The sequence below is a fragment of the Chenopodium album genome, chromosome 1 (genome assembly GCF_948465745.1).
Source record: "Chenopodium album chromosome 1, dcCheAlbu1.1, whole genome shotgun sequence".
Classification (NCBI taxonomy): domain Eukaryota; kingdom Viridiplantae; phylum Streptophyta; class Magnoliopsida; order Caryophyllales; family Amaranthaceae; genus Chenopodium; species Chenopodium album.
Window position 1 is genome coordinate 80,507,745 of NC_137834.1, and position 21,988 is coordinate 80,529,732.

Consider the following 21,988-nt stretch of genomic DNA (forward strand, 5'->3'; position numbering starts at 1 on the left):
CATATGTCTTGGTCAAGATGCCTCCTTATTTAGGGACGCCCAGCAGTTTCTTCAAGTCCTTCTGCAAAACGGTCGAAAAAAGATCAATTAAATTACCCAAATTGTTTCTTGGTATCATAACGAGTGAAGCTTAAGTTTTTACCTCGACGATCTTTAGGGGAGTAAATGGTGAGATGCGATCAACAACGTTACCATGTTTATCAACTACAAACTTGGTAAAATTCCACTTTATTCTATCTCCCATAAACCCCCTTTTGGTTGATTTCAAGTACTTAAATATTGGGGCAGCATTACTACCATTCACTTCAATCTAGAAAAAAAAGAAGCCAAAATGTTAAACAAATTAAGTCATAAATGCTACTCCCTAACAACCAACAACTACAACTAGTTTTGTCGAATAGTCCCTAATACTCTTGATTGTATCACTCTCTCCGTGTTTTTTTTTTTTTTATAAGAGTTACATTTTGACCAAACACGGATGTCAAGATACGACTTTGACCATTAATTTATCTAATTATAAGGTAGTAAAATTATAGGAAAATAAATATTATGAAAGTATACATTATAACGAATTTAACAATGTATTATACAATAACATTTGTTATTTTTATATATTAGTAAATTAATCAAGTCAAAACAATATCATGTGAATAATGAAAAAAGTCAAATTATAACACTTATTAAAACATGAAGAGAGTAATAGGTTTCACATTTTATCCGGACCACACTTCTCAATGATAGAGTATAAAACATATTCCTGTGCCTCAACCATTAGCTTAATCTTTTGGTTGAGTTGATCCTCTAACATGGTATCAGAGTCAACGTGATATAGAGGTCACGGGCCCGAATCTCAACCACCCCTCCTTTAAAGTGGAATTATTTCGCACCGGGTATGGGAGGGTCTGTGCTGCATTCACATTTCAAGCCTAAAGGGCCTTTCATGTGAGGGGAAGTGATAAAGTATAAAACATATTTCTAAACCTTAACCATTAGTTTAAGATTTTGGTTGAGTTAGTCCTCTAACACTCAAATTTATGAAGGTACTAACATATGATCAAATGGAGTATTATGGTGGTTTGTAAATGATCAAACAAGCAAAACACCTTGTCAAAAATGGGGAATTCAGCTTTGTATTTCGTGCACGCAAACTCCACGATCTCCTCATTAGTTCCTGGCTCTTGCTTAAACTGGTTACTTGGAAATGCCAAGATCTCAAATCCTGCAGCAATTCAGCACATTCATAAGTCGTCTAACCTTCCGTATAACAGAGCGAACAAAAACAAAAGGAAGAACATAGAACAAAGAAGCTAAGCTACCTAGGTCCTTGTATTTATCATACAATTGTGTCAAGTAAGTGTAGTTTTTTTTGGTAAGACCACTGCACCCAAAACAGAAATGGAGTGAGCTGAGTTTAGCACAAATGGTAGTGCCAACAAAAGAAATGTACGCCTTAAAATGATAGTTCACGCCATATCATACGTACCATAGTGATGCAACGTTAATAATCAACAATACCTTCCCTTTGTAAATGCTAAGATTAACATCTTTACCACTTGCATCCTGCATATTAACAATTAATATGTTGATCAAACTAAGTCCGATATTTTATAGGCACTATATCAAAATACGTTCATTCTGCATTCTGCAATGTAACAAACTAACAATAATAGCCGAATAATAGCCGCGACTCTATGTAGTATAAGAAATCCAAAACATATACTCTCTTCGTTTCAATATGATAATCCCATATGCAATCAATCACATAAAATAAGAAAAGGAGAATATTTGAATCTAACATTAAAGTAAAAAAAAAAAACAATTCATAAATAGTTTTGCCTTATTTAAAATTTTGATTTTTTTTTAGAAAGCATTAGCTTTAATTGCATAAATCAAGGGAGTAATTTCTTTACTTAGAGTCAGGTAAAAAATTCACAATCAATTAATTTAACCAATCAGAATTTAATACTACCTCCGTTACATGTTATGTGTAACGATTTAACATAAAGCAGAGAGGAAAATGTCTAATCGTTGCACATAACCTGTAACGGAGTTAGGATGTATAAAATAGGAAATAAAAACTAAGTTAAAAAGTGAAATATATTCAATATGTGTAGATCTTTTTGAAACGCCCAAAATAGTATATGAGACTAACAAATTGAAACAGAGGGAGTACATGTATCAACCCTACAAACCAACATTAAAAAAAATAAAATCAATTACTTTATTAATAATCACAACAAAATTGAAAGTTTTGTAGAATATAAGAAACAAAAGTACAATTAAAGAATAATCAAAAAGAAAAACTAACTTTGACAATAAATTCGTGGACTGATCTGGGTTGAGCATAAGAGTAATAAGTTGCCATCGATGGTTGTGATCTAGAACTTGAGAAAAGGGGGAATGATTAATACACCCAAATGATCGACAAATTATCTATATTAGTGAAGATCTCTAAATGACTTGGCTTTGACATCGAAGATAATTGATTATATATGAAACAATTGACACAATATAAATGGAAATGTACAGAAAATCTAGATAAAATGTGTTGTAAAATATGAACTACCTATGACAAATCTAACAGTATATATATATGCAAATATAGAAAAGTCTAGGCTATAATTATCCTAAGCAAAGGTAGAGAATTTGTAGATAACATAAAGCTACTTGAGGAAAGATGTGAATTCATGTAAGCACAATTGGATGTACAATTGCACAAAGCAAATAATTTCCAATTAATTATAACTCAACCATATTTCATCGTCCTTGTCACATTATGTATTGGTTTTGTAAGTATTATTGTTTCGTACACCCAGGTGCATAATGCTCACTTTATAACCGATGAATGTAAAGACTGGATTCAAAGAGCATAATAAAGACATTAACAAATGGGAGTAAACCTTATAAGAGCATAAGAATTAAACTGAATGAACATGAACCCTAAAAGCAACGAAGAACATGTCTAATCATCACGTCCAAACTCAAACATGTAGTTCAAACCTATATATAACACGTTCATTTTTATTAAACAACTAAAAGAATATGTATTGTATTGAAAAAGATAGATTAGAAGAACATATATACATACTCAGTTTATTTAAATGCATTACTTTCTGTGCGAAAGTTTCAAATTTTTTATTTGGTGTTTAGAGTTTCATAAGGGTGAGTGATGAGAATCAATCTCAGGATCACCTCCAATTTCAAATTTTTTATTTTGCAATGGTTTCTAAGGTTTGAATAAGAGTCACCAAGCTTATACTATATATAGAGATTAAAGTATAATAACAGCTGCAAAAATTCACAAATTAGAATAAAAAGAAGATGCACTAAAAAGTTTGCACAACAAATTTACTTAATTAATACATCACAAATAATACAACTATAAATTGAAACTAGAATTTAATAAAAATGAAGCAAAATAAACTTTATAGTATACATAATAACTAGATTTAATGATGAGCTATACTTATGAATGCTTACAAGGAGGGAGTGGAGCACCACAAAGACCAGGATTACCAAAAAATGCAGCAGCAGGAAATTTAGCCTTATGTACTGGAATTTTACCACTCAGTTTATTTCTTATAACTTCAAATACTGTCAAATTTTCCAAATTTATCACATTCTTTGGAATATTTCCACTCAAATAATTCCTAGACAATTTTATTGTCTTAAGTTCCTTAGCATTACCAATTTCTTCAGGGATTGTCCCTGTAAACCGGTTGCGCACCATTTCCAGCACTTCCAATCGTGTCAAGTTCCCAATCGATTTGGGTATCCGTCCTCCCAATGGATTATTTGACAAGATCAATGAAGTGATCGAGTCCATGGCCAACTTGTTACCAACATTTTTATCAATAGGACCCGTGAACATGTTGCTAGACACGTCGATAGAGTTGTAATGCCCTCGTGGTTCATCCACATTCTTATCGAAAATATAATCCAAGGGGCCTGAGAACTTGTTTGAGTGAAGATCAAGGTCTGAAAGTAATGAAAGATTCTTGAATTCTTTTGGAATGGTTGAGTAGAACTCATTATAAGATATATTTAGGAACCACAACTCGCTCATGTTTCCTATCCATGTAGGCAACTTCCCTGTGAGCTTATTATTCGATAAATCGAGATAACCTATGGATGATGAAGAAAACCAGCGAGGTAACTCGCCTTTTATCCCTGTCTTCGCCAACATTAGCCAAAACAGATTTAACTCGGACAACCAACTTGGAATTTTGACTAGACCAAGTGGATTATATGAAAGATTAAGTACTTGTAAATCTTTAACTTTAGTAAGTTCACGAGGGATTGGTCCTATAAGTTGATTTTTCGACAAATCTAAGCTCATGAGGCTCTTTAGATTGCCAAAATTTCGCGGTATTTGGCCTACAAACTGGTTATTCGAAAAAACCATGGTGATTAATGTAGTAAGATTCCCTAGACTTGGTGGTAGATTGCCTGTAATCATATTATTTTCTAAGGAAATATATTGGATTTTTGGAAGATTACCAATTGAACTCGGTAAAACACCAGTTAATCTGTTGTTACTAAGGCTTAATGCTTGCAATGAAACAAGTTTGCCCATTGAAGACGGGATTGGTCCAGTGAGTTTGTTATGGCTAAGGGACAAATCTTGTAATTTGGAGAGTTTACCTGTTGAATCAGGTATGCTTCCACTAATACGATTAAGTGACAAATGCAAACTTTTAAGACTCTTTAGTTTACCAATTTCGAAAGGTATCTTACCAGAGAGTTTGTTATCATGTAGTGTAAGACTAGTTAATGAAATCAAGTCAACAACTGAAGATGGTATTGTCCCTGAAAATTGGTTTTCTGAAAGATCCAACTCTGAAATCGATTTCAATGATTGAAAAACAGAGTTGGGAATGATCCCGGATAGGCGGTTTTGACTAAGATAGAGCTTTTTTAGCTTAATAAGGCCACTTAGAGAAGAGGGTAGTGAACCATTTAGTTTATTAGTGTTTAAGAAAATATTGGTTAAATGAGATAATTTACCTAGTTGAGGTGGAATAGGACCAGTTAATTCCTCAAGGTTGCTAAGGTCAAGGAGTTGAAGATAGGTGAGGTTACCTAGGAAAGGGGAGAGTGTACCTGACATGGAGGTGTCTAATATGAAGTCATCTCCTGATTGGACTCCGGGGCGGGACACGTTTACTACTCGGCCGTTAACGGGGTTGCAATCGACGCCCTCCCACACGGTGCAGCAGTCCGTGTTGGGTAGCCATGTACGGAGGAGTTGTGATGGGTCATGGGTTATTTTGTGCTTGAAGTTAAGCAATGCTTCTTTGTCTATGGCATGGCAGGATTCTACTGATTGGGGATAGTATGTGTTAATCAAGAGTATGGTGTAAATGAGAGGAAGAAAGTTTATGATGAATTTCATTATTGAGAAATAATGTAGGTTTTTAGCATTGAATATATGATGTGTTTAGGGAGAGATGAGGCATCTATTTATAAACTAGGAAATTGGTTATTACAAGAGGAGAAGGATGGGATTGAAGTAACCAATAACTAAGAATGAAAACCACGTGCCCGTTGAATAGAATAGTACAAGTGTTACTACTTCTAGAGTTGGCACGTGCAATGACGGATCCAGGATTTTATAAGTGTTGGGTCACCATCACCCCTCGATCATGTCAAAGGTAATAATTCGTGTAAGCTTAGTGTTTACAATTTGAATGTCCTCGATCTTAATTAGAATAGTTTAGTAAACAAGTTGTCAATATACTCAATATAATAGAAGTCAACTTAGCTTGTTTATAAAACGGGTCACTTGACCATTTATTTAATATTAATAGTAGCCTAGCTAGCAAAAAAACAATCAAAGGGGTTATATTATCAGATTCGGGTTTGAAAGTCCAACCCCAACTCAACCTACTGAATAAATGGGATCATGTTGGGTCAAACCCATGACTTGAAAGAGCTGAGAAAGTTGTAATGTACGAAGTATGTGGATAACTAGGTGCCACTATAAATTATAATTACATTTTATTTTTCATTAATAAGCCTTTGAATTGAATTATGGTCGGTATTATTAAGCTTACTAATCTGATCTGCCTTTGAATTGACTTACTAATCTCTGCATTATATATTTGATGGAGTGTGATAAGACTGAGAGCAGTACAATTTACGGATTTCTCTCCCATTCCACGTGAAAGGATTGGTGGATTACAATAACTATAGTACGTAGTAGTACAAATATTGGTCAATAATTGCCTATATTAGCAACTAGTTTTATACAAAGTATTGATTAGTTTGTATTTAAATCCTAGTCGCTACTAGTATTGTAATAGATAAAGTATTCAATCTAGCCCGTTTAATTACCCTTACTTTTTCACACTTATTATTTACTTTATCATAACATCATATAGACATTTTTGTATTTTTACCTTTCTATCTCTTCCTTTTTCTCACTATCAAAATGATTGTGCCCAACTTGTATGGTGCAATAATAAAAAACGGAGAAAGTAAGATGGTCATATGTGTTTTGACGAGCAACTTAATAAATTCCCTGAATTTGATATGATAGCGGGACATCGACAATTTTAGACTAAAAATAGTGTAGGATAAAAATAGTAGTTGTGGAATATGTATTAGGCAAATTAACAATAATTCATGTCATTAAAGTTCAATTTAGCCTGTTACAATCACACAGTTACAATTTCATAATAACACATAGTAAGAAGTATCAAAAACAAAACGTAATCAACTTGTAACTATGAATCATAATAACTAAACTTGCTTACAAGCAGGAAGTGGCACACCACAAAGACCAGGATTACCAAAAAATGCCGAAGCAGAGAAATTAGCCTTATGTGCTGGAATTTCGCCACTCAGTTTATTTCTTATGACTTTAAACTCTTCTAACCACTCTAAATTAATCACCTTCTTTGGAATCATTCCGGTCAAGTAATTCCTCGAAAGTTTAATAATCCTCAAAGTATCAGCATTACTAATCTCCTCTGGGATCGTCCCTGAAAGCTTGTCGCGCACCATCTCCAACATTCGCAATTGGGTCAAGTTCCCTATGGACTTGGGTATCCGTCCTCCCAATGGATTATTTGACAAAATCAATGAACTTATCGTGTTCACGGCGAGCTTGTTTCCAACATTTTTGTCGATAGGACCTGTGAACTTGTTCCTAGAAACATCGATGGAGTTGTAATGTCCTAGTGGTCCATCGACGTTCTTGTCAAAAATAAAATCCAGGGGACCTGAGAAGTTGTTTGAGTGAAGATCGAGATCTGTGAGTGATACCAGATTCTTGAATTCATTTGGAATGGTAGAGTAGAATTTGTTATAAGATATGTTAAGGTACCACAAATCACTCATGTTGCCTATCCATGTAGGCAATCTCCCTGTGAGTTCATTACTCGACAAATCGAGATGGACTAATAGTGAGGATGATAACCACGAGGGTAGCTCGCCTTTGAGCCCCGTCTTGGCTAACATTAGATAACTAAGATTATTAAGCTTCGACATCCAGCTAGGTATTTTCCCTAAAGAAAGTGGATTGTATGACAAATTTAGTACTGACAAATAATCTTTAATCTTAGTAAGTTCATGAGGAATTGGACCTCCTAGTTGATTTTTCGACAAATCTAGTTGCTCAAGGCTCACTAGATTGCCTAGACTTGGTGGTAGATAACCTGTGATCATATTGTTCTGTATGTTCATATAAAAACATTTCGAAAGATTGCCTAGGGAATCTGGTAAAACACCGGTCAATTTATTGTCACTAAGATCTAATATTAGCAAAGATGCAAGCTGTCCTATTGAAGATGGGATCGGTCCAATAAGTCTGTTTAGGTTAAGGGATAAATCTTGTAATTGGGAGAGTTTACCTATTGAATGAGGTATACTTCCAGTGATACGATTCGATGTTAACAATAGCTTTGTTACACTCTTTAGTTTGCCAATCTTGTAGGGAATTCTACCAGAGAGTTTGTTGTATTGAAGTGCAAGATTAGTTAGTGAATTCATGTTTGAAATCGAAGATGGTATTGGGCCAAAAAATTGATTCTCTGAAAGATCTATTTCCAAAATCGAAGTCCATGATTGAAAGACAGAGTAAGGAAGGGTGCCAGAGAGGCTATTTCGGCTTAAACAGAGCTTTTTTACCTTATGAAGGTAACTAAAAGAAGAGGGTAGTGAACCATTTAGCTTATTATTGTTTAAGAAAAGAATGGTTAAATGAGACAACTTACCTAGTTGAGGTGGTATCGGACCACTTAACTCGCTAAGGTCGCTAAGGTCAAGGACTTGAAGGTAGGTGAGGTTGCCTAGGAAAGGGGAGAGTGTACCTGACATGAAGGTTTCCATGGCGCTAGGGCGAGAAATGTTTATTACTCGTCCGTTGGAAGGGTCACAAGCAATGCCCTCCCACGCGGTGCAGCAGTCCGTGGTTGTGAGCCATGAGCCGAGGAGCTTTGATGGATCATAAGTGATTCTATGCTTGAAATCAAGCAATGCTTCTTTGTCAATAGCATGACAAGATTCTACTAATTGGTAAAAATTTGAGTTAACCAAGAGTACAATGTATATTATTGGAAGAAAATTAATGTCATTCAACATGATTAACGTGTGAAGAATTGATGAAGTTTAGTTCTAGCAATGAATTTGATGCGTTTTATGGAGAGATTATGCATCTAATTATAGTGAAGGTTAGAACGTGGGTTGTTAAGTTGGGCAAATGGAAGTAACACAAAGGGAATAGATTACTACTAGTTGAGTATGATTCTATTCTCAGATTTTATTTTTATATACTGTATACAACTATACAAGGGGGTGTTTATGTATTGCTTAATTGCTTCTAGATGGATTCTTTGAAATTTTTTGATATTTCGACAAGAGAAACAAATTGAAATTCTATCTCGGCAAAATGGGCCGTCATCTAGTCAAATAAATTCATCTGGAATTTAGAATATCCAATCTGTTTTTTTTATAAATTCGAATATTTCAAGTAATTGAATCATACAGTTTAAAAATAAATTTTCTAGTGCACCCAAAAATTTCAAATAAAATTCCAATATACCTAGTATTCTTCGAGTGTTGTTGAAAACCCTCATTGTGGTAACACCATATGATTAACTTATACCCATCTCCGCTTCCAAGAAAATAAGGCACGTGACACCTTTTCTGTAGGTAGAAGCTCCTGTATAATATATCAAGGTCATACTTAATTAATACAGAGTAATATATTGTAACCATATAACATATATATATATATATATATTCTATCACTATCAAAGTATGCAATTAAATGGCACACTGGGATGCAAAATTTGCTAAATTCGCACCTAATTACATATGATAACCTTCAATTAAAGGCAAACTTGGCCTTAACATCACAACTTTTTAATAAACAAGAAATTCAACTAGTAGTTGCAGCAAGCAAAACTTCTTCACCATCAAGTGCACAAAATATCACAAATGAAACCCAATATTATTAGAGATTTAGTCGAAGATGTAGAATATTTAATACCATTTTAGTACATCAAAATCGCCTTGACGTGCCTCGATTGGCATGTGAGAAAATTGATATGTTCAGGTTCCAAGTGTCATTTTTATCTCAATAAAATTTAAGATCAAATTTATAAAAAATGTACCAAAAGGCATGAAGGCATCGATTTGCTAAAACACTTTGGTTAAGGTTTTGAAGTCAATCAGGACCTTAAGGGGCAAATTTGAACTAAAAAATGGCACAATTTTTTTCTTTTTTTTTTTTAAAAAAAAAAATTACAGATTCCCTATCTTTGACAGAATCTCAAATGCCGGATTTCATTTATTGCACCCAAATAAAAAGTTTCTGGTGCTACTACACCTACTAGTTAAGGTCCGGGCACCTTGTTTAAAGTTTATGCTATTGAAGCCAATTTTGCCTAAATCATCAGAAGAAGAAAAAAAAAAAAAAACACGCTAAATCATCAGGAAAAAAAATAAATAAATAAAATTGATCAATTCAATTTACCTGTCGGCTAAGAAGTATAATTTGTACTGTGCATGAAGCTCGATTGAAACTCAGCAAATCCTTCAACAATGTGGTGTGTTCTTTGCAAGTATCTTTATGTATGGACTTTACAATCATCTTTCCTAAAGAAGGGGAGTTGATGAGTAGAAATTTTAATAATTCCATCTCGTACATTGTTCCATAGATCCCTACAAGATGTATCGATTTTACGTGTTGGAAGCATTTCGGAGTGTCTCCCATAGCCTTCAAGAAGTTTTCTAAAGAAGGCAAGATACTGGAAATAGAATCCTTCACCTAAGAAAAATGAATGATCATGAGAAACTAATAACTTTTCTTTCAATGACTTGGTAAAACGACGAAAATCACTCTTCAACTTACATGAATTTCGAGATATTGAAGGTTTGAGCAACTTCTAATCAGGCTAAACAGACTGGACACCATACTTAAATCTCCAGGAGAAAATTCATATACCGTTAACTCTTGTAGTTCAGGTAAGTTCTTAACCCGTGCTTCAGGGCAGTTTCCTGCAAATAAATTCTTGACAAAATATACTGCATCATCAAATACATAACTCGAAAATGGTTATTGATACAAAGGTAAGAATATTTGTTAGAGTCTAAGGTACCTGTATTGATTCGCTATGGACCTCCAATTCTCTCAACGCTTTCAATTGAAAAAACGATTGAAAATAATCCAATGGTCGAAAATAATCCAAATATCTTCCAAAAATGCCGTAAGGACAAAGGTATAGGAAAGAGAGTAAAGTAGCGTTCTTGAGGTGAATGGACTCGAATGCTCCTTTCAAAATGCATGACTTGAGCATTGGAGCATCGAGTGTTAAATCTACAATCCCTTCAACATCATATAGACGCAAATTTTCAAGTAAAGGGCATTGAGATATATGCGACTCCAAACAACTGGGACGAAAAGTGGCATTTCTCAAGTCAAGGGTCTTGAGCTTGGGTAACGCGATCATAGATAGAGGAGACGTAAAAATGCAACATTCAAGGCGTAAAACTTCAAGTGATTTACAAGAAAATATGAAAGGTGGCAAATTATATGAAATTTTGAGATCGTAACCCTCCAAGATTAATTCCTGTATCCATCTTATAAATTCATCAGGCACTTGTAAATCATCATTACGACGTTTTTTGTTGATAATGGTCATTTTGAACTTTTGAACATTACCAGAATGTTGTTTTAGAACAGTGTTGATGATATGGTTATATTTATCGACACCAGATTGATCATCAATCGCTGTTACAGGAATATTGAGGCTTTCAAGATTGAAATTAAGAACTGGAATCGTAGTCCACTTATACCGCCATTGTCTAGATAAGATACTAGTCTTTGCTGCTTCTTTGATTGACATATACATTAAGATAGTTTCAATTAAATTGTCAGGAAGACTACTTAACTTGTCATGGTGTGGATTCTCAACTGACTTCCTCGTCTTTTCCGATAACATGTTGTCTGAAACGCATTTACAAAACAACGATAAGTACACATTAATGCTAAACAAATAAAGTGATCAACTGCGGGCTGAAATTTAATCTACATCTACCTAAACACCAAAGATGTACGAACAACAGTACACCACGGAAACACAATAGATAATCAATGAATTTGCATAATGCGAACTAATATAATTACAAAACAATCCTACAAAACGTGGTTTTTTAGCATATACATTCACGGCAATATTGATAGGATGCTAAGCCGGTTTCCTAAGTAATCTAATCAACGTGTTAAACAATAATGCTCTGCCCTCTAAGAAATTTAATTAAATTACTCCGTTAAAATAAAAAAATATGTATAAATTCATAACCTTTTAGGAGCATGTCCGGTGTAGCCGTGTATAGGACTAAAATAAGAGCCTAATCGAACAAGGTAACAAATAATTGAATTTGAGATCGAATTCTTAAGTAATATATTATATTATGAAATTGGTGTTTTGAACTTCATAGAAAGATCTCAATTCCCAAAATAAGACCTAGGTTTTGAGATCATCTCCTATAGCCCTAATTCAAGAATATGTGAAAACAAACACGGCGCATATGGTAGTAACAAGCTAAGATAAAAATAAAAAATAAAAAATAAAAAATTACTAAGTATATAATTTAATATTTTACAAGAAACTAATAATGTACTTGTATGAATTAAGAAGTACCTTGATATTGTGAAAGACGAACAGATTTGCTGATGGTCGATCGAAGAAGCTGTTGATGTAAACTTAATTGGGTTCGATAAAAACTTTATAATGTGAAAATAAAAGGTTAATAAAAATACGAAAAACAATATTAATGCACCAGCCGGGAATTGAACCCGGGTCTGTACCGTGGCAGGGTACTATTCTACCACTAGACCACTGGTGCGTTTTTGATTATTTTCTGTCTATTTAATAATATATCAAAAACCATAAGTTAACCTACTTATACGAGATGATTTGTTAAGTTGAAACTTTTTTTTTTTAATGAAATGTGAACATGTTAGAGATATAAGATATCGGAAAATATATATTGATCTTATTAATTAAAATAATAATATATTTAGATTTATTTTATGTTAAGATATTATTTAGAGAATATATTTTTAGGACTTATGGTTATGCTAGTATTTCTTTTAGGAAAATTGTAATTGTATGATATTAGGTTTGTATAAATACTCAACCTATTGGTGAATAATAATCAAGCCATTTTATTTTATTTTCTCTCTAATTTGTCAGAACTTTTTTTAATCTAATGGGTTTGGCTGATGTGGAAGTAACTACCCAAGTGGGTGAAGAGTGGTTACGTCAGCCCATACGAAAAAGATCAATTTTATTTTTGTTCTTATCAAGTGAATAAGATCGATTAATTTAATGTTAATATCCTAATTTAGGGGAAAATACATCCAATAATGTACGTAGCTTAATTGCACTGTAATGTACTAATGTCTGTCTCCATCCTCCTGTGTTGAGCATTTACGCTACTGCCATACACTAAACACACCACATATTATGGAACTTTGACTCAACTTGTTTAAGAAACCTAAGGTAATCAAATATTTTATCTATGTCTAAACCCAAGCAATCTTTGACTAACTTACAATATTCATAATTTAACTTATACACTAGATATTTATAATTAATTATAAACATAGTACATAGGAAAAAAAATTAATTATCATCTAGATATTTAATTATAGAAAGAATAAATAAACAATAATTTTTTTAGGAAAAAAATATCATATAGATTATCAACATAAGATTTTTATTACTTATTTTTGTCAAGAAACTTATCTTGATAATCAATATCTATGTAAAAATATCAATAAATAAATGTATAACTTATTGATTGATAACTATTAATTATTATATAATGTATATATAGTACCAAAATATAATTTCAAATACATTGATATTTGAATTAGAGTTGATAGTAGGAGAAAAGTTGAATAAGAAATAAGATGTTATTGGAATAATGATTTGAATAATATTATTTTAGGTTGGATGATTTTGAATGAAATAATAGGGTGATCTTACTTGTGTGCAAAAAGAAAATTTATTCACAGGGTTAGTACATAGCTTTAAAATTTTTCATTTAGTTAATAAGAAAAATAACACTATTACATTACCACATACATACAAATACAAAAAAATAATCATATGCTCAATTGTTTAACTTTAAAATACATATTTAGCTAATCGATTTTTCATGAATATGTTTCATTTTGATAAATATTTCGATAATTTAGTTCATACTTTTTGTTGACAATAATACTGAAATTAATCGTGCATGGCACGGGACCTAATCTATTCATAATTTAACTTATACACTAGATATTTATAATTAATTATAAACATAGTACATAGGCATTGACTCACCATCTATTAAACTAATTATATTTTTTTTTACTTCCTTTGTTCTAAAATTAAGTGACTTTCTATTTTCATGGTCGAACTTATAATTTTGACCGCATATTTTCATTAATATATGAAAAAAAAAAATGGTCATGTAAGATATCGTTAGATATACAGATTTCAATGTGTAGCTTTATAATATAAACATTTTTTTAATTTTTTTTTTATAAATTTTGGTTAATTTCTAATCAAAGATGTTGATTGTTAAAGTTGTGCTTTAGTGTTAAAAAAAAAAAAAAAAAAAAAAATTGTGCGTTGAATACCGTGTTAAATGTAATAAGTATCTAACTATGAGAGGTAGGGAGTATATTATTCTATCTTTAGTAGAATATGTAGTGGAATTCAACTCATCAAGTTTAAACACATAACAGTATTTGAGTAGATTATTCGACAGTGATTGTTGCAGCATAGTCCATTATTAAAGCAGTATAGATGAAGTAGATCGAGCAAAATTTTTATTTTATATATTTAATTAATTAATTAATTTATTTATTTATGTTGTGTGAACTGTGAAGGGGTGAGTGCGTTGATTGGTATGTTGGAAGGATTAAGCTTATCTGTTTTGCTCGGATCATTCCATTATTTGCTTATTTGATCGACAGTTTTACCTTTGGAAATATACCACTTTATTCAAACTTTGTTATTTTAGTCTTTAATCAATCGCACTACATTATCAACACACAAAGTTTTAAAGTATTACAAAATAAATAATCATTTATTAATTTTGCTGATTAAATAACCAATATTACAATTACAATTGCAGTTTGCAGATACAGTTATAGATTAGATTACAAAATGAATCAAAAATAAAATTTAAATCAATTTAAAAGTATAAATAACGTCTATGAAAGGTTACAAGGAGGGAGTGGCACACCACAAAGACCAGGATTACCAAAAAATGCTGAAGCAGGGAAATTAGCCTTATGTGCTGGAATTTCGCCACTCAATTTATTTCTCAACACTTCAAATATTGATAAGTTTTCCAAATTTATCACTTTTTCTGGAATACTCCCATTCAAGTAATTCCTAGACAACTTGATTGTCTTCAATTCCTTAGCTTTTCCAATTTCTTCTGGGATTGGTCCTGATAGCCCGTCGCGTACCAATTCCAATACTTGCAATTGTGTCAAGTTCCCTATCGAGTTTGGTATCGATCCTCCCAATTGATTATTTGACAAGATCAAGGAAGTGATCGAGTCCATAGCGAGCTTGTTACCAACATTTTTATCAATTGGACCCGTGAACATGTTACTAGACACGTCAATAGAGTTGTAATGCCCTCGTGGCTCATCCACATTTTTATCGAAAATAAGATCCAAGGGACCTGAGAACTTGTTTGAGTGAAGATCAAGATCTGAGAGTAATAAAAGATTCTTGAATTCTTGTGGAATGGTTGAATAGAATCCGTTATAAGATATGTTTAGGAACCATAACTGTGTCATGTTTCCTATCCATGTTGGCAACTTCCCGGTGAGTTTGTTGCTCGATAAATCGAGGTAACCTATCGAGGAGGAGGACAACCACGAGGGTAGCTCGCCTTTGAGCCCCGTCTTGGCTAACATTAGCCGAAACAGATTAATTTTGGACAGCCAAGTTGGTACGTTTACTAGACCAAGTGGATTGTAAGACAAATCAAGTATTTGCAAATCCTTAACTTTGGTAAGTTGATGCGGAACAGGGCTAACAAGTTGATTTTTCGACAAATCTAAGGCCATTAGGCTCTTTAGATTGCCAAAACTTCTCGGTATTGGACCGACAAACCAGTTGTTTGAAAATAACATGTTGATTAATGTAGTAAGATGTCCTAGACTTGGTGGTAGACGGCCAGTGATCATGTTGTTCTCTAAGGTTATATGTTGGATGTTTGGGAGATTACCTATGGTTTTTGGTAAAACACCGGATAATTTATTGTTAGCAAGGCCTAATACACGCAATGAAATAAGCTGGCCTATTGAAGAAGGGATTGGTCCGGTGAGTTTGTTGTAGTCTAGGGACAAATCGCGTAATTGGGCTAGTTTACCTATAGAATAAGGTATGTTACCTCCAATTTGATTCATGGACAAATCCAAATTTGTTAGTCTCTTTAATTTGCCAATATCAGAAGGGATCCTACCGGAGAGTTCGTTTTTATGAAGATCTAGCCTAATAAGTTGAATCATATTAACAATTGAAGATGGTATTGGACCAGATAATACATTTTCTCCAAAACTTAATTCCAAAATTGATGTCAATGATCGAAAAATCGAGCTTGGTATGGCACCAGAGAGGCTATTTTGGCCTAAATATAGCGCCTTTAACTTATGTAAACCACCTAAAGAAGAGGGTAGTGAACCATTAAGCTTGTTAAGGTTAAGATAAAGATGTGTCAAATGAGACAATTTACCTAGTTGAGGTGGTATAGGACCGGTCAACTCTTTAAGGTTACTAAGGTCAAGGAGTTGAAGGTAGGCAAGGTTACCAAGTAAAGGGGAGAGTGTACCTGACATGGAAGTGTCCAATATAAAGTCGTCACCAGATTGGAGGCCGGACCGAGACACGTTTACTACTCGTCCGTTGGCGGGGTTGCAATCGACACCCTCCCACGCGGTGCAGCAGTCGGTTTTGGACACCCAAGTGCCGAGGAGCTGGGACGGGTCGTCAGTGATTTTGTGTTTGAAATCAAGTAATGCTGCTTTGTCTATAGCATGGCATGACTCTACTAGTTGGAAATAATATGTGTTTACCAATAGTATGACATAAATGAGAGGAACAAGATTTTTAAAGTTTATCATGATTGAATTGTTGAAAAATGAAAGTTTAAAGTAATGAATTTGGTGTAATTTATGTGATTTGGCATCTATTTATAGAACTAAGAAGCTCATAATAAAAAATTAAATTAGAACATGGGATTTGGTACGTTGTGCAAGTGGGTAACGGAAGCAAGGAAGCAATAAACAAGGCAAAGCACATACCCCTAGAATTTTGCAGTAGATTATAAATTTTTTAAGTATGTATTTCATATTATTTTAATCATGTGATTAAGTGCCCCAAATAAGCCTGACTTTATTTATTTTAATTGTTTTGATGTTACTCTGGTATATTATTATAAAAAAGGTCCTAGTTATATGGGGTTGAATAAGGTGTTAAAATTTGATCTGACTGACTTGAATTGATCTAAAAAAACTCAATGCAGATTTCGATTCATATGACACAATAATTTAGCATATAACTCAATTTTGAAATATATCCGACTCAAGCTACCTAAACCTAACTCAGATATTTGAATTGAGGCCTCTAGGTTTGATGGTATTTGGCTCTTTATTAATTTTAGTAATCTACCAAGCAATTAAATTGAATAATGGTTGATGATTTTATGAAAATAGAGAGAAATATAAGAGAGATTGATAGAGAATAAATCTGTATATATTATTCCATATGATAAGGTGTATATATACATACAATATATTAGGGTTTGATTGGATAAGAATATAAACCCTATATCTAGATTGTTCCGGAATGACACAAAGGAGGATAATGGATATCCACAAATATTTCATAACACTCCCCCTTGGATGTCCATTATCAAAGATTGTGCCTCATTAACCTTACTACGAAAAACCCTGTGGGATAAAAACATAGTGAAGGAAAAAGAGTACATCATTCTTCGTAATACGCTCGAGATGCTGCCTCATTAAAAACCTTACCAGGAAAACCCAATTTGGGACAAAACCATGGTCAAGGGAAAAAGAGTGCAGCGCGTATTTTCTCCCCCTGATGAATACATAACTTGAGATCTTCTAGTGTCGTAACAATGAATCCAATATGTTGGATATCTTCTAATAAGTTGGTAAAATATCACTTGTTGATCTTCGACTCTCCTAAGCTGAAGTTGCATCTTCAATTCTTCAAGTCTTCACGCGAACATGTGAAGTGTCTTCATTTCACCATATATGTGTTTATCTCCAATATCACCATTCCAAATCTCTATTTAATAGTTGATTAAAAAGGTTAAACTCATGCGGTTATGACTTCTTCTGGAAGTCGTTAGTAATAAATATTGGTGATCATTATTTGATTTAACATTCATTAATAATAATTTGATGACAAAACTTGATATTATTAATGTCATTCTTCAATCTCATATGAATTATAATATAACATATGTAATTATGTACGCTAATCATGATTCTTCTGGACCATGAGAAAACATTCTCGTGCATAAGTATTCCATTGATATTATTTAGATGTTTCATGATTGACATGATAGCTCTCTTGTAAAAACAAATAGTAAATCTTACTAACTCTCATATGCTCAAACTTCAGGTTGAGATGTCAATAATGTAATCACATAGACTTTTCAAGAGTTTGATAACAATTGCAATATTCAAGACATAAAAATTGTAGGGTTGGGCATTTAATACGTCGTATATAAGTTCTTCAGGAACTCCTTTTACATGATTCATAACATGTTATTAAATAAGTGTCATCAATAATTTCATTACAATTATAAGCCCATTGGAATATAAATATCTCTTTCTAATTTTTCATCAAAGTTGTAAATATGTCTTACTATACTTTGAAAGAACATTCACATACACCACAACCATTATATGAAATTAATCCATGCAATATGAGATATATAAAACATTATAACATATAAACAAATTATACAATGAGTAATGCATCTAACTTCCTACATATGCATATAAGACTTGAAATAATGCAAGACACTGTACAGTGTGGATTTAAAAATCCATATTTCATTGGACTTCGGGTCCATGATAAACTTATGATCATTATCATTATGTCGACATCAAAATGTACATATATTTCAGATCCCTTACTTGTGGATTTAAAAATCCATATTTCATTCCATTATGCATATGCATGTTATTCATCGGTTTCATTATGTACCGGTATCATAAAATTCCTTTAACTTACTTTCCGCATGCTATTTTACTATGATATCTGAATACATTTCTCATTGGTACCATCATAATTTTTTCTTACATCATAGACCATCTATTATAATAATTCAGATATCTATACCACTTTTAGGGTATTTCATACACTATGATATTTGTATACTATTACACTATTAGTGTCAACTGCACTATCTTGCCAAATATCATATCTATTAAACATATCTTTATTTTGGAACCGATCATATACAACCTACACTTCAGGTGTAGTGATTCAAGTACAATTGGCAAGATTTTATCTCAATGTATACACATAATTAATATGACCAAAATGTATCTTCAACGCTATGCAACATGAGTCATAACTAAATACAAATCAAATCATAAATGTGCAACATATCTTGATAATGTATATACAAAAGTTGGCATATATATAAATTTTCAAACTACCATTATAGGGATCATATTTATTATTTATTTATTTTAATTAATTTTTCCAACTTTTTCTAATTCGTTCTTCTCCCCCTAAGTTGGTAAAATATCTCATTTATAGGGGCATCTTATTATATACCAACTTAGTAGACAAATTTGCATTAATAAAATTCACTTCATTAGGAGGATCACAATCAAAATTTATCTCTTCTGGAGAACAATTTCAATGAAGAATTATTTATTCATTAACTTTATAATTCATGTGTATTTATTATTAAATTTTCAATAATATTTTCTCTTCTGGAGATCAATGTCAATGGGGAGACATATGTTGTGCAGTTGTACGTTTTTCTTTCTTCTCCTATTTCATATGTGCTGACATATAATAGCCCCAATCAAAAAAATTGTTATACAAGCATAAATCACTTGCTCGTAATTCTAGTTGGTGATGATCTTCAGGATCTTTAAAGACTTAAATAGTATATTTGGTGAGCTTCTAATCACTTGATAGTTGACAATAATATATAAGTTATTTTGGTGAACTTCTGGTCAGCCATTACTCCTTTATATATATAAAAAAAAAAAAAAATCAAAACATATTAAATCTTGAAATTTCATCAATACAAATTATTATAACTCACAATCCAAATGTAACCCAATCTCAATGTTACGTCTTGCCATTCAATTCATTTTATATATTTAACATTGAGAAAGCGTCAGCACATTATCAAATGAAACTTCAGGTTTCCATTACGGGTAATTATTATTAAACCCGGATGACCTAATTTAATTATCACATCCAATCACTTCTCTAAATTTGAACTCTGGTCAGTTTTCAACACTAGTGATCACTTTATTAAACTTACTATATGCATGGCCATGAATGTGATGTGATTTTAGAACACCAACATGTGTTTCTTTATACAATTGGCAAGACAATCGATTAATATTTTATCCAATAATTACTCATACTCTACTGGAGTTTAAACTATAAACTTGATACATGTTAATCTTGTTGGATATTTCATACTCTTCTGGAGTCTTTTATATATAATCAAACATATGAACTTTACTAAAAGTGATTTCTTCTAGAAATATAATGATATTTACCACTTCCTCAAATTTGTCATTGTCAATAGTGACTCCTTTCCTTTTCAAAAATACTTAATTATCTTTAGAACCTATTGATTTATCACGCTTCAGATGTGCTATAGGTTCATCAACAATTGATGTTGTACTCTTAGGACATCAATTTTAAATTAGAGCATTTACAACTAGTATATGATAAATGTCATTTGTTTATATCCACCTTCAGGATGGTATCATTTCAAATTATTTAATGAACATGTGGCCACTTCTATTAAATAAATCGTTGATATTTAAGTTATTGTATGTATCAAACTGACCATCAATATATTTTATTATTTATATGCAAGGGTTACATACAATCTCCCCCTAATCCTTGCAAATGGGGGTATGGAATGAATCAATCCAACAACCTTTAAAATCCTTGCAACTTTTAAGCCATAAATTCTTTTGGCAATGTCATGTATGTATCAAGTAAAGTGTTTCTTTTAGCAAAAACATGCTATTATAAAATTATACTTAAAGAACACTTATCATGTTCCTCATGCCCAATTACATTCATCTTAAAAAAAACAAAACCTCTTATATTTATGGGCATAATAAAACGTTGATTATGTATAGTTTCTCACAATGTCATGTTTAATTACTTGAACTCATAACACACTTTTTGCTATATATTTAATTAATTAAGGAACTTCAAGTCCATATGTACGAGAATATATACCAATCCATCTACATTTTTCAGAAAGAGAAGGTAAACATGACATTGTGTTTGTAGAATCACGTTAGTATGTAGTGGAAATCTAAGCAATATGCTTTAGCTTTGTAGATCATGCTCATTTCTTTGTATTATCCTTAAGGGTTTTGAGCCATTTATATATTCAAGCTAGTGTGAATACTCTTTATAAATATAAGGAACTTCAGGCCCGCACATCGTATTCAATTTACATTTATTCCAATAATCAAATTTCAAGTAGGTACATAATACTATAATTGAATGAAAAGGTAAAAATATGAAAACCTATTACTTCACGCTTTAATAAAAACATACCGGAATCGATTGAATCAACTATACTGTCGGGTCAATTATATCAATATATTGCCTGATAAAGCTTAATTAGAAAATAGAAACAAGCACATAAGCAACCAAAATTAACACGTTCACGTTAGTGGAAAACCACATGTTTCATATCATACTTGAAATATAAAAACATAATTCAATACATAAATTATAAATAGTTTCACATGTACCTTAGGCTTACTTCGTACAATTTACAAACATTCAAGGCATTAGACATAGGATTTCACAAACAAATTATATGGGTAAATAATTGCTAAATCGAACCATTCATATTTTCTATGAAGCATAGAGAAATAACCAAACTCATTTACGGATAGGAAAAATAATACCAAAATCTAGCAAATATATGTAATACAAGTTCATGAAAACCATACGTTCATAAAATTAACACCAATAATAATTCTAAATACCCTTTTATATTCAAACTAAACAAAACTCATAGTCAAAACAAAACTACTAATTAGTTATTTTCTAATTCAAATCCAACTATTCCTAAATTGCTCATTGAACTCTAGCAATAATAAAAATACGGAAATTTGGGAAACAATATAAACATATTATGTAAAGGCTTAAAATTAACAATAACAGGATAGTTAAGAATGAAC

At 32.2% G+C, this 21,988-nt stretch overlaps 5 protein-coding genes and 1 non-coding gene across 6 annotated transcripts; all 6 read right to left on the minus strand.

Annotated features, from left to right (window-relative positions):
• Positions 1-25: 25 nt before the first annotated feature.
• LOC145611319 (putative phospholipid hydroperoxide glutathione peroxidase) lies at positions 26-2,476 on the minus strand. Its single transcript, XM_081666667.1, has 6 exons — positions 2,309-2,476; positions 1,484-1,560; positions 1,317-1,378; positions 1,104-1,219; positions 143-310; positions 26-61 (listed from the first exon to the last, which is right to left on the minus strand). Exons 1-6 carry the CDS (start codon positions 2,363-2,365, stop codon positions 26-28), a joined length of 516 nt encoding a protein of 171 aa, XP_081522793.1. The 5' UTR covers positions 2,366-2,476.
• Positions 2,477-3,425: 949 nt separating this feature from the next.
• Positions 3,426-5,395, minus strand: LOC145636450 (uncharacterized). The gene has a single exon (XM_081688019.1). The coding sequence runs from the start codon at positions 5,393-5,395 to the stop codon at positions 3,467-3,469; it is 1,929 nt and encodes a 642-aa protein (XP_081544145.1). The 3' UTR covers positions 3,426-3,466.
• Positions 5,396-6,744: 1,349 nt separating this feature from the next.
• LOC145636455 (uncharacterized) lies at positions 6,745-8,586 on the minus strand. The gene has a single exon (XM_081688032.1). The coding sequence runs from the start codon at positions 8,584-8,586 to the stop codon at positions 6,745-6,747; it is 1,842 nt and encodes a 613-aa protein (XP_081544158.1).
• Positions 8,587-10,598: 2,012 nt separating this feature from the next.
• LOC145636466 (F-box/FBD/LRR-repeat protein At1g13570-like) lies at positions 10,599-11,450 on the minus strand. Its single transcript, XM_081688041.1, has one exon. The coding sequence runs from the start codon at positions 11,448-11,450 to the stop codon at positions 10,599-10,601; it is 852 nt and encodes a 283-aa protein (XP_081544167.1).
• An 836-nt stretch (positions 11,451-12,286) lies between these two features.
• Positions 12,287-12,357, minus strand: TRNAG-GCC (transfer RNA glycine (anticodon GCC)). Its single transcript has one exon. It is a non-coding gene; the product is annotated as a tRNA-Gly (tRNA).
• A 2,364-nt stretch (positions 12,358-14,721) lies between these two features.
• LOC145611410 (uncharacterized) lies at positions 14,722-16,671 on the minus strand. Its single transcript, XM_081666773.1, has one exon. It carries the CDS (start codon positions 16,652-16,654, stop codon positions 14,726-14,728), a length of 1,929 nt encoding a protein of 642 aa, XP_081522899.1. The 5' UTR covers positions 16,655-16,671; the 3' UTR covers positions 14,722-14,725.
• Positions 16,672-21,988: the final 5,317 nt, after the last annotated feature.

Excerpts from the sequence above, each read along its gene's own strand:
- LOC145611319 (XM_081666667.1), bottom strand. The coding sequence starts at position 2,365 with ATGGCAACTTATTACTCTTATGCTCAACCCAGATCAGTCCACGAATTT. Across the intron at positions 1,561-2,308 it reads TCCACGAATTTATTGTCAAA|GATGCAAGTGGTAAAGATGT; the intron begins GTTAGTTTTTCT and ends GTTAATATGCAG. Across the intron at positions 1,220-1,316 it reads TGATAAATACAAGGACCTAG|GATTTGAGATCTTGGCATTT; the intron begins GTAGCTTAGCTT and ends GAATTGCTGCAG.
- LOC145636450 (XM_081688019.1), bottom strand. The coding sequence starts at position 5,395 with ATGAAATTCATCATAAACTTTCTTCCTCTCATTTACACCATACTCTTG.
- LOC145636455 (XM_081688032.1), bottom strand. The coding sequence starts at position 8,586 with ATGTTGAATGACATTAATTTTCTTCCAATAATATACATTGTACTCTTG.
- LOC145636466 (XM_081688041.1), bottom strand. The coding sequence starts at position 11,450 with ATGTTATCGGAAAAGACGAGGAAGTCAGTTGAGAATCCACACCATGAC.
- LOC145611410 (XM_081666773.1), bottom strand. The coding sequence starts at position 16,654 with ATGATAAACTTTAAAAATCTTGTTCCTCTCATTTATGTCATACTATTG.